This window comes from Malania oleifera, chromosome 3, assembly GCF_029873635.1.
Source record: "Malania oleifera isolate guangnan ecotype guangnan chromosome 3, ASM2987363v1, whole genome shotgun sequence".
Taxonomy (NCBI): Eukaryota; Viridiplantae; Streptophyta; class Magnoliopsida; order Santalales; family Ximeniaceae; genus Malania; species Malania oleifera.
The window spans coordinates 46469881-46482875 of NC_080419.1; the positions used below are offsets into that span (position 1 = coordinate 46469881).

At 34.7% G+C, this 12995-nt stretch overlaps 1 protein-coding gene across 2 annotated transcripts in view; it reads left to right on the forward strand.

The window, feature by feature from the left end:
* The window catches only part of LOC131151783 (glutathione reductase, chloroplastic), a 108311-nt gene extending 98901 nt beyond the window's left edge, over positions 1-9410 (forward strand). For both annotated transcript variants that reach the window (XM_058103199.1, XM_058103201.1), the window contains exons 16-17: positions 4677-4730; positions 8991-9410. In XM_058103199.1, the coding sequence (XP_057959182.1) occupies positions 4677-4730; positions 8991-9086 (150 nt within the window). In that variant the 3' untranslated portion in view covers positions 9087-9410. The remainder of the gene's footprint in view (positions 1-4676; positions 4731-8990) is intronic.
* Positions 9411-12995: the final 3585 nt, after the last annotated feature.

Sequence of the window (12995 nt, forward strand, 5' to 3'; positions counted from 1 at the left end):
TCTGTTGGAGGGTACTTCATCATCTCACAGCATGGAAAGATAAACAAACAATAAAGACAACCATTATAGGCAATAAGTTAATTTTAACATCATACAATAAACGCAGCCAACAAGAGCCTAGGACCTTGTGGCAACCATGACTGTAATACCATGTTAACGATGTTGTGAAAATTTGAGAACTTATTCATAGTGATGGATCTCCTTCTCTATTTATAAATAAATGCAAAGCACCTTAAATGACCACGATTCCTTGTAATCGGTTTTATTTGGTTCGGTTTAGGGTAAAACCAATAACTGAACTGATCTAAATGGTTTTAACTTCTCAAACCAAAACCAAACCGTAAACCATAATCCGAAAATTTTTGGTTTGGTTATTTAATTTTTAAAACACTAAGACCAGCCCAGGTGTTTGGCACCAATACAGATTTGGGCAATGGGCTGTATGGCCTTTAATGGCCCATCCAATTAATTAGATGGGCACTTCTGAGCCAAGATGTCAACACGTGCAAGATTGCTTTGAGTGAGGGCTGGGATTCAGGTTTATATGAGGGGGGAGGTTCTTCCCTTCTTCCTCTGGCCGATGTGGGACATTTAGTTCCCAACGGCAATGCCCATTGCCTTGGCATCTCTTCACTCTCTTAATCTCTTGTCCCACATCAAAAAGAAGGAACATTTGGGGGGGGGGGGGGGGGGCTCTGTTTTTGTATAAAAGCCCTCCCTTAACCAAAAATCTCAAGCTGGCTCAATCAATTATTTGGTAAAATTAATATACTCATATTTATGTATGCATAATTAAAATATATGTTTTCATATTAATTGGTTTTTTGGTTTTTGTGGTTCAGTTCTTCTGTGAAACCAAAACTGAACCGAAAATCGGTTTTCGTAAAATTCAAAACTGAAACAAAAACTGAAACCAAAACACCAAACCGAGATGTCAAATGTTTCGGTTTCAGTTCGATTTTCGGTATTTTGTACACCCCTAACGATACTTTTACTGAAAACCACTTACTAACACATGTAATAATATCAAACAACCAATAGGATTTAAATTTCAATTTCAGGTAAAATTTTAAAGCTTCAAAAGTACAGAAATTTTGATAGAACTTTTGACTTCGATGTCAATTTTCAAAAGTGATGGAAACTACTGGTAAAGCATGGAATTATTTTATGAAAATTTAGAAATGGTTAATAAAAATAATAATGCTAGTTTTAGAACTACTATATTATAAATTAAATACCTCAATGACAGGTATTATGTATGAGGTGTAGTAGCCATAATATAATATTCGTATTAAACATATTTAATGAATATAAATGTAATTCATAAATCAGCTAAATATTGGTTGTTATACAAATAAAAATAATTTAGACATAAATGATTTAAATAAAATGTTGTTGCTGATGTGTAATTATAAATTTTCGTGTAAATTCAAAACCCCTTGTAATAATCAATGGTTTCAATATAATTTTTTTTTTATAAAAAAAAGAGAAATTAAAAGAGAGCTTTCACCTTGTGTTTAATTCTCACATTTGATTTCAACAGTAAAATCATTCTATAGATAAAATTTTGACAGGTTTTTGCTAAAAGTTCTAGATTTCAATAAATTTTAGATGTGTTGAAATATTGACAGAAGTTTTGTAAGATGGAAATTGACTGCCATTTTTTATTTCGAGGGTGGTGAAATGCAAAAATTTTGACAATTTCATTGAAGTTTAAGACTATGCCAATAACAGATATAAGCACTATAGTCTTTACAAATGCAAGAGGGATTGGGGCTGTAGGGTACAGAAAAACACTGCAAGCAGATATTACAAGAAAGATCCTTCCCCTGCTATTTCATCTTATTTTCTTTTTTCCGACACTGCAAATTTTATCTACTGCACAGAGCGGGAGCGGCTTGAGGTGTTTATATATATATATATGCAGATCTCATACAAGTTCCACATGAATATTACACCCAACAAGCCTAGTAGCTCAATCTAAGTTTCATCTAAAAGTTGTGATCAGGTGTCACAAAGTAGAGTAATCTGGAGAGTTCAAAAAAATCCACCAGATCAGATGGTGCAGATTGGCGGATGGGCATAGCAACTTGCAAATATGTATAATACATTCTTCGAGTACTGTGGTGCTCCAAAGTACAATAAAGTATTGCAAGCAGATCCTGTGAGCAAGGTTCAATTGAGCAGGACTTGTTTTTCTAATAGGAAAAGAAAACTATTTTAGAAGGAAGAAGAGATTATACAATGGAGGTTGCCAAATATGAGGTGAAAAAGCTATCCTTAAGCAAGTGAAGAGGTACAGCCTTGTCCTGGAAGATCCTCAAATTCCTTTCCAGCTAAGGCACCACAGCATAGCCAATAGAGCAGAAGCCCATACGGTCCTACAATTTTTTTCTATGCCTGAAATCTTAGACGTCAACTCCTCCACAGTACTTGGTTACACCCAACTTTCCCCATCAATGTGAGAATAAGATACCACAACCTCCAAACATAGGGTTAATGCAGAAAATGATTGCAATGGTCTCACTTGCACATAAAACATATATTAGGTGATGGAGACTTATTAGGCCTACTCTCATGTAATCATTGGTAATTTGTCCTATTCAAAATCATGCACTAAATTAAAGTCTTAATTTTAATAGGAGGCTTGGCCATCCAAATAAATTTGTTCAATACGAAAGGACTAGTGGCTAGGGTCAGAACAAGATCAGAGTAGAAGGATTTGCAGGAAATGGAACCTAAACTATCAGAAGACCGTTGTCCAAGGAAAAGAAAAACTGACTAGAATAAAAAATAGAAAGTAAGTTCCTCCACCTCCCTATCATTGTGATTAGAAAGAATCAAAACCAAGAAGTGTAAGAATAATACAACTATAGAAATTGTTCAAGTGTCTGTCTTTGTTGGGAAAATGTAGGTAGATAGCTGCTGCACTGCATCTTACAAGTTATTTGCTTGAACCATTATTTTGAACCTGAACCGGACCTGCCAGTCCGACCGGGTTCAACCAGAACCAGCCTTCAGGCCGGTCCTGTAAGCCTTGCAGAACTGGAATTGATGCGAACTGGACTAGACCTGGCTGACCTGGTATGAACCAAACGGAACCAGGCTGAACTGGGGTTGAAGGTGGGTCAACCCACCTCTGGCTCTTTGCCAGCCCCTGGAATTGAATCCAGGACAAGCGCGAGTATACTCTCTGTAGTACCACCATGCCAACTGGTTGTTTCAATTTATGGAAACATTAAATATTAATCATACTACGCACACAAACACCTGCCCACAACAACTTCAAATATATTTATGTTGTTTTATTTTTAACTCAAAATAAATATAAATTTTAAAGAATGGCCACAACTTCAAATATTTGTTTTGTTTTTGACTGAGTGTAAATAAATATAAACAAAGAATATTTTTTATAACAAATAAAGAAAAAGGTACTTCAAGCTTCAATTTTTTTTTTTAGATGGTTAAAATTTATGTATTTTTTTTTTACTTGTTGATATATGTGATTTTAATCAAAATTTTTTGTTTTATATACATTGGATCAGTGTAGTTTTATTTTTGTAACAATATTATCGTTTGTTTTGTAGCATTTATACATACACTTGTAATATATCAATATATATTATTTAACTGTGCTGACATCACTGGTTTGATCACTGATTTGGCCTGCTGGTCCAATCTACCTGATTGACCCGAAGGCTTCAACAGGTCAGTCACCAGTCCAGTTTTTAAAACCATGGTTTGAACTCATTGCACACCAATTGTGGCGGGGGTAAATAAACCCTAAATGAAAGTCATATTCATATTTGTAATGTGTCTTAAAAGCCACTTCTCTGATGTGCCTTAGAAGCCACTTCTCTGCTACCCCATATCTTAATCTTTACACCACTGTTCTAATTAAATGATTGTATGAAAAGATATGTACAGAACAATGAATATTGTCATTTAAATTCAATGTCAGCATGATCCTTGAAAGATTTGCATTTCTGTGTTAATATGCAATATCTAACAATTAAGGAATAATCTGTTTTAGCTTTTGTGTTCATAATGTATCCAAAAAATTAATATTGGTGGTCATATGTTGGGACTGAACTAGCATGTAATAAGTAAAGAAATATTTTGAAACATTATAAATGAAATGTTTTCTTGTGTTCCATGCCTGATATGTCTGCAGTCATCATCCTTCAAAATCATGCCAAACTTAAATAATAATAATATAAAATAAAATAGAACGCCAACTGAAAAGCAGTAGTTTTCCTTGGTCCAGTGGAGCAGTCAAACACCCAAGGTTTTCTGCCTTTCTCATTCTTTTCATTTTATTTGAATGGGGCAATCCAACACTAAATGGACGTGTCCAACCAGGGGAGCTATGGTGGAGCTTTTGGCTGTTTCAATTTTCCAGAATGCCTTTCTACCTTGTTGCAGATAGGGCCATTTATTATATGAATGTGACTTGGAATTTGAATATTTATGAACACCATAAAATGATGCATGTCTTGGGGATGTGGGGTGGACTCATAAGGAATCAATTTATCAAGAATTGAGCATGCACTAAAATCAATTTATTGAATTGGAATCCTACTCAATGATTGCCTATGGTTTTCCTGGAACTTTGATTTTGTTCTCTTTTTTTTGTATCAACTGTTTGAATATTTAGTTTCTGGGGTTTTCTGCAGGGCATTGCTGTTGCACTCAAGTGTGGAGCAACCAAGGCACAGTTTGACAGCACAGTAAGCCGGAATTCTCTCTGTAGATTTTGAATCTTATAAGCCTACTCCAAAATATCTCCACCAATATTCTATGCTACTCATCATGATCTGTTGACTTAATAAACTGAATTTTGCTGAGCATTGTGGATAGTATTTTAAGGGATGATGTTAAGGTGCCATTGTTCATGAAATCTTTCAACATTCTTGAGAATGTCCATGAATCCCACTCTCATGCTCCCCATGGATGATTTTCAGGGGAATTTCATTCCCATGGGCATTCAATTTTGGGGGCCAAATTCCCTGCAAATTTGGGCGGATGGACTTTAATACCCCCATAATTATTATATTTATAATAATAAATTATTATAATAATAAAATGGAAATCAATAAAAGAATGGAAGTAATATTACTAATATGTTATAATAATATAACATTACTGTTCAAATTTTGAGGCCATTTTGTGCCGATTTCAGACAGAGGCTAAGGATATAATAGTATTCTTATTGAAATGCCTGCTAGGATTCTCATGATCACAATGATATAGGCATTCTGTGTAGAGTCCTAGGAATCTTATAATGCAAATGGAAAAAAAATAATGTTCTCATGAGGTTGGTGTCCCATTCCAAGGTTATGATACTCCCGAGAATATCTTCCCATGGGAGTTTTGTTTATCTTGCGAACGAAACAGTGCCTAAAATCCCTGTTGCGGACTTCCCTTAGATTGAAGATTGAACTCGCTCTGGTTTTTTTTCTTTGAAAAGGTTTGCTCTTATATATTCATATGGCTATCACAGTTCATGTGAGCTTCAAGACATTCCAAATCTTGGTGTCCAAGCCCCCTCCCCCTCTCCCTCCCCCTCCCCCTCTCCCTCTCTCTCTCTCTCTCTCCCTGCCTTTCTTCTTCCTTTTGATTTGAACCCAGTGTGTGGCAAACACACTGGAGGGTTTAGCCCATTGAATTATTTATGGAAAATTTTTACCTTTGGAATTGAATTTTTTTTGTGATAAACTTGTTCTGGTGAAAATAAAAATATCAAAAAAGAATTGAATTAGGCCAATCTTAATTTGAAAAAACATGTAATTTTGTTTGTAGTGTCTTTTATCTAGGGCTGTGCAACGTTCATTAAAACCAAACAAAGTAGAATGAAAAATTCAGTTTACTCTATTTAGTAATTGGTTAATTTGATAAGTTCTGTTATGAGAATTAATAGGAATCTAGCTAATTTGATTTTCTGTTCAATTAGGCATTGTGGTCCACCCCTTCCCCGAACCTCGCATACGCAGGAGCTTTGTGCACCGGGCTGCATTTCAATTAGGCATTTTAGTTAACCAAATAATCAAATTAACCAATATATTGTTACCATTACATCCTTGAGGCTCTAAATCACAATTCTTAGCTTCTGGCAGAAGCCATTGCTTCTTCAATGTTTCCCCTTCTTTATCTTTCCCCACTTCGTCAATACTTCCAGAAAGTATTTCAAAATGTGGCTCCCCAATCATTTTGTTGTTCTTCTTCCTCTGATCTTTCCCTTTGCACTCCAAGCTTCCATCTGTTGGTTATTTTGCCCTTCCCTGCAACTTGGCAAATTTGATATGTTGCCCTCTCAAGTTTCCACTATTTTATATTATTTTGTGGCAGGGGATTCCTTCTGTACAAAGTGAATACCATTTTTCACTTTGGTCTGTCCTCATCTCTTGATCAAGGTTTCCTCTGTTTTTCCACCCCTTCCATCTCACTCCAAGAATATGGCAATCCTTTGATTTGGTTGGAGATCTGGTTTACACAGAGATGTTGCTGGGTCATTGACTTGCAGAAGGGGAATCGCCTGATCCACTCATCAAGCTGACAACCAGGTAATTTATTAGTTTCAATGGTTATCCAACTTTTTTGGTGCAATTTCTCCGTTCATTTTCTTCCTCCACCAGATTGCATGCTTATCTTCTGTAAAGTTACACTGGCAACTCACAATTAAAGTTATTTGGAGAATCAAAGTGATCCAGTTCTCGATGATTGTGGATATGAAAACATCAATATTAGGTACTTGTGATATCTGCAATTGCCTGTAGTCTCCAAGGTTTATCCACCAAATTCTTAATCTTCCAATAAATTTAGAAACAACTCTTCCAATGACCTCTTCGAGGGTAGCCCCTTTCATTAGTTCTGCCCTTGCTTTCCAGCAATGTGAACAAACAGATCTTTCAGGCTTTCTTCCAATTTCTTGCTTACGATCCTACACTGAGTGCTTATTTGGTATCAAAGCCATGGCAGCTTAAAGGCTCCGAAAGTCATTGCGTTCTTTGATACAGGAGCAGTGTGTAGTTTTGGTCAAGGGCACCTTAGATCTTAATCTCTAATGGCTTCAAAGGAAAATGGATGCTTGGAATGAGACCTTTAGTCTGGGTTTGTTCATGACTATTCGGATGTGGACATGGCTCGGAACAAGAGTAGTATCATAATTAACGAGGAGAGCATCTTGATTTTCCGGAGGGGCTGTTAGATCAAAAGAATGGTTGTTCACAGAGAGTGTGGTATCTTTCAGAGATAAGATTAATGCTTCTCTAGATCCCATGGCATCCTCTTCTCGCCAATCTCTCTCGCAACTTGTCCAATCCCTTCCCAGTAAATTCCAAGATAGCATTCTTGGTCACACCATATACAAAGGAAACAACCAGAATGATCCAAGGTCTCCAATCTCTCCGCCTCTCAAAGTTTGGACTAGTTGATGCACCAGTAAATATTTAGACTGGCACCCATTTTTTCCATATATTAATGGTGTTTGGGTCCCCATATTATCCTATTTAATCTTCCCTAAAGAAGCGTTCCTTCTTCTTTGGTACCTCACTAGAGCCTACGAATCAACACGACATGATCCTGCATAAACCATAGACTTGTGCCTTCATTACAAACCAGAGGCAGAGACCACGCCAGTACAGCTACCTTAAGGACTGACTTTTGTTTTTTTAATCATCGCTCGTTGGAATATGGACGGGGCCACTTTAAGCCCAAATGGCATTGACGGTTCATTGGTAGTGAAAATTATGTATGCAAAAAGCCGTCTTGGGTCTGTCATCTTTTGAGAAGACCTAGGCCTAATTGCCAGAAACCCACTTTCAAGTCAAATTTTGAGAAGACCTAGGCCTCTAATAATTGCGAGAATTAGCCTGATTTGGCAAATGAGAATTTGTCATCAGCGAGGAAATGGTTGAGGGGCTGGTAATTGACGACAAGTCTAAGCTTTCCTCGGTTTTGTTGTTGACATAGAAAGCCTCGCAGGTCCATTGTGATTTTGTTGGCTCAATAAGCCCTTCTTGAAGTTGGGTCAACTCATTCTGAGCAAGATGTGCCCCCTTGGGAATCCAAGCACACACAGGCAATGAAATCTTATCTCTGAAAGATACTATACTCTTTGCGGACCAGATGACATCGACCTCAAGCAAGCCTACCCCAGCGGAGGCAACTCTCAATTACACATACGAAGTTTCAAGGAAAACCCTTTTGCAGACCTGCATCTATCGGCACACAAACTAGTTTCTTCTTCTTCGTGAACCATTACTCTTATTCTACAAGATTAAATTTTGGTTCTATCGATTCTTAGTATGCCAAAATTCAACCCGTTTAGTTGAGAAAATTCATGTATCAAATATTTTTAGTTAAATTAGAGATTCGACCGAGTTCCATTAACCAATGGTCTTTTATGCCCTCATTTTCGTCTTGTCTAATGATAATTTTGGATGTATCCATGCAAGAAGTCCCACAAGAATGGGTAAGGGACTTGGGAGCGTTTCTTAAAAATAATTTCTTGAATTCAGAAAATTGAAGTCCCCACCACACCTAAATGAAGCCACCTTGTTGATCTGTGTATATCTTCAGAACATCATCATAATCCTTAAGGGGTTATTTCATATTTGTGGCTGGCTGGTGGCTGATATTTTGCATTCTGCAAATAGTCTTCAATCCTTTTATTTATTTAGTTTTTCATTTATTAGCTGAAATACCACCCCATCACTCCCGTAATAACAATGATGATGCTGATAATTGAAAAGGAAAAAATAGGAAAAAAAGTTGGAAAAAAAAAAAAAGAAAAGGTGCGGGAGTATAAACTTGTGCACATGTCTGTTTACTTGAAAATATTTTCTAAGAATTTGGCAAATATTTCTGCATTTTTTTGAGTTTATTTTTCCTGAATTTATGGAATGTTTTTTTACTGAAGTTGCATCTTTTCTCTCATTTTAACAATTTTTTGTGCCCTTTGGTCAAAATGTCTTTGGATTTTCCAATAGGTGGGCATACACCCATCAGCAGCAGAGGAATTTGTGACTATGCGGTCAGTGTCAAGGCGTATTGCTGCAGGAAGCAAACCAAAGACAAATCTATGAGGGTAAGAGGTTAAAAATGTAGTGGGCGGAAAAGACATTCTCCCAGGAGTCGGTATACACTTTATTCTGCAGTCGCCAAATAAAAAGTATACAGGAAACTCAGTTGGGGCTTTCCAGGTGTGGTCTGGCTCCCAGTAACAGAGCAATGCATATCGATGCATGTCTATACACAACGGAAAAAACAATTGTGACTAGTTAATTTTCATGTACCTTAATGTGGATTATGTAATGTAGTGGACTCCTTGGAGTTCATCATCTCACCTTTCATTCTTCAAACCGTGCTGGAATAGACCCTTAAATCAATAAATCGTCATTCTGTTTCTATTTTTTATCTCGATCTATGAATACAAAAATCGAGATTCTCCGACCCAAGTATGAAGGCAGTGGGTACGTAACTTTCCAGCTAATTTGGCAACATCATACATTATGGTCAATGTACTCGGTTCTGTTGCAGGATATACAGGGATACACTCTGTTTGATCTTCCTCAAATAGTGTTCCCTGGATTTTGAATCCGAACGTTTACAAAATCAAATGTATTTTGTAATGTTCCATCTTCTATTCGATTCAGAACATTTACGAAATGAACATGACATCCTACCTAAGCTAAATGTATTTCATAATGTTTTTATCTTTTAGAAGATGGAGCACTTTTGAAGGAAAATTGTGTTGTATATTTTATATGGATTTAATAAATTTTATATCATAAATTTGGATAAATCTGGATATAATTTTGTATTGCATATTATCCAAGTGTAATATAATTTCAAAGTTAAGGTATCTTCAAATATAAGGTTAAGATATTTTTACTTTGTAAAGCTACTTTCCAGATATCATGGAAGGCAAGTAAATATTTTATTTTTAATGAACTCGAAATCCTGAATTATTTTGTAAGAAAATGGGGATGTGAAGTGTCTATGTAGCAACATTTGAAGAGATAATCTTCCTTCACCGTACTCCAATAGCCCAGGGGTGAAAAATATTTTTCATTTTTATTTTTAATTTTTGAAAAAAAAAATAAAAAGTTGAGGTTTATATTTTTATTTTTTTCAAGATGCATATTAAAAATGTTGAAAATAAAGGGTTTGTTTAGTCATGCGGAAAAAAAACTTATTTCAAAATAGTTAGAAAAAAGATAATTTATTTTTAAATTGTTAAAAAGTTATTTAATAAGAACATGGATTTTAAAATTTCAAATTTGGATTTGTGTTGCTATTAAAAAATATAACTTTGTAATATATTTCATCTAAGATTGTACAAATTTAAATTTAAGATAAGATTTTGATGCTAACAAATGATAACAAATGATATATTTAGAAATAAAAAAAATAGTTTCAATTTTTTCTTACAAATTTAGAAAATTAAAAAATTGATGCTATATAAATGAAAAAAAAAATGATTTACATAATTCAATAGTCCCGAAACCTTTTATTATTTTTCAATTTGTTTATGTCAATGCAATCAAATTGGAAAATTAATTATCTTTTTGGTATTTAAGAAAATTAAAAATAAAAAGTTTTCTCCACAACTAAATGGCCTCTATTTATTATAAGCCAACATTTAGAAAAATAGCTTTAAATGTGTCTATTTTTATACACAGAAAGGACATCAATGGGGTTTTTTTTTTTTTAGCACCTGTCTCTTTGATTTTCCTCCTAGCTGAACTAATAAAAAATATTTATTCTTAAGAATAAAATAAATATAGTATAATAAATATATAACAACATTTATATATGAATATATTGATTTAAAAAAAATCAGCAATAATACAAAAGCTTCTATTACTTCATCTCACAAAAAATAGACATATTGACGAAGAGATCATTTTTGATCTATTCATCATATGAATTCATTAAAAATCTTGTATCATTATTTACTTTAATATGAGGCTCACCTTATGTTTTAGATATTTTCAGGTTCTTATCCATAGGACATGAAGTTGGTTTACATGCCAAATATCCTAGATCAGACAATACTTCAATAGCGTACTTCCTTTGTGAAATCGCAATGCCTTTTGTGAAACGAGCAATCTCAAGACCAAGAAATTACTTCAAAGGTCCGACATCTTTGAGCTTAGACTAAGAATGAAGAACCTTCTTTAAATCAGCTACGACATCATCCTCATTATTGGTAATGATGATATCATCTACATAGATAGCAATGCAATGAATGAATTATTTTTATGTCGAGTGAACAACGTGTGATTAGCTGAAGATTGAACAAAACCATAAGCTAGCAAGGCAGATGAAAACTTAGAGATCTACTCTCTTAATGCTTGCTTAAGACCATATGAAGATTTACGTAGTCTGCACACAAGCTGAGAGTTAGTGGAATTAGCTAGAGCAAACAGTAGAAACTCCTCCTGGGCAAATGATCCTTTCATATTGTAATGAAAACTAGGAGGTAAGGACATGTTCACCTCCTCTTCCAAGTCTCCATGCAAAAATGTATTATTGACATCTAGTTGATGCAAAGACCTGTTTTGGATGCAGCTATGGCTAACAAAACTTGTACAGTAACTAACTTGGCAACTGGTGAAAAAGTTTCCAAGCAGTCCAATCCTTCCCGCTATGTATAGCCGTTTGCAACTAATCGTGCCTTGTATCTTTCCACATAACCATTAAAGTTATATTTAATCTTGTAAACCCATTTACATCCAACAACTTGGTTGTTAGGAGGTAAACGAGTTATAGTCCAAGTTTTCTTTTAAAGTTTGAATTTCATCAACCATGACATTACACCATTGAGTGTGTTGAAAGGCTTGTCGAAAAAATGTTGGTTCTTTTTGCAAAGAAATAGAAAGTGTGAATGCTTTATGAGAACAAGAAATATTAGAATATGATAGAAAATTAGAAATTGGATATTGAGTGCCTAAGAGAAGACCATTACTCATAAAATCAGACGATGAAGTGGCATATGCAATATTAGCTAAGTTGCAATGGTAATTTGCAAGATATGATGGATTTTTGTGAATTCTAGTGGATTTTCTAATCTTAAGCTGTGAAGTAGTAGAATCAAGATTTTTCTGAGAAGTAGTTGGAGCTGAAGTATTTACTGGTTCATTTATGGAGAAGGAATGTTTTGAATGGTTTTGAGGTATAGGATATATGAATATATTAATAGGAATGAGATCATCTGTTTGAGGAACTAGTATGATTACTGATGGAGTGGGAAGATCATAACCAGCTTTGAATGGAAATACAAATTCTCAAAAAATTACATCTCTGGTTAAGAAAATGACATTGGTTTCTAAATTATAGAGTTTGTATCCCTTGGTGCCACATGGATATCAAATAAAAACACAAGGATGAGCTCTAAGTGCAAATTTAGAATGATTATGAGATATAGTAGATGCAAAATAGAGATAACCAAATACTCTGAGATGAGTATAAATTGGTGATTTTGAAAATAACACCTCATATGGTGTTTTATCAGATAGAAGATGAGAAGGTGTTCTATTGATTAAGTAAGTTGCTGTAAGAACACATTCACTCCAAAAAACAAGGGGTAAATTAGCATGAAATTTAAGAGATCTTGCCACATTTAATAGATGTTGATGCTTATGCTCAACTACATTTTGTTGAGGTGTAGCAACACATGTTTGTTGATGCAAGACTCCTTTAGAAGAGTAGAATTCAAGCATATCAAACTCAGCCCCTCTGTCTGTCTTTACAATTTTGATATGAATATCAAATTGTGTCTTTATGAGGTTAAAAAATGACTGAACTAGAAAGCGAATGTCAGATTTATTTTTCATTAGATATACCCAAGTACAATGTGAATGATCATCCACAATTGTAAGAAAATATCTAAAACTAGTAATTGACTCAACAGAGTAAGGACCCCAGATATCACAATGTATGAAATCGAAAATTTTATTTCTAATGGAATTACTAGTATGGAATGGCAA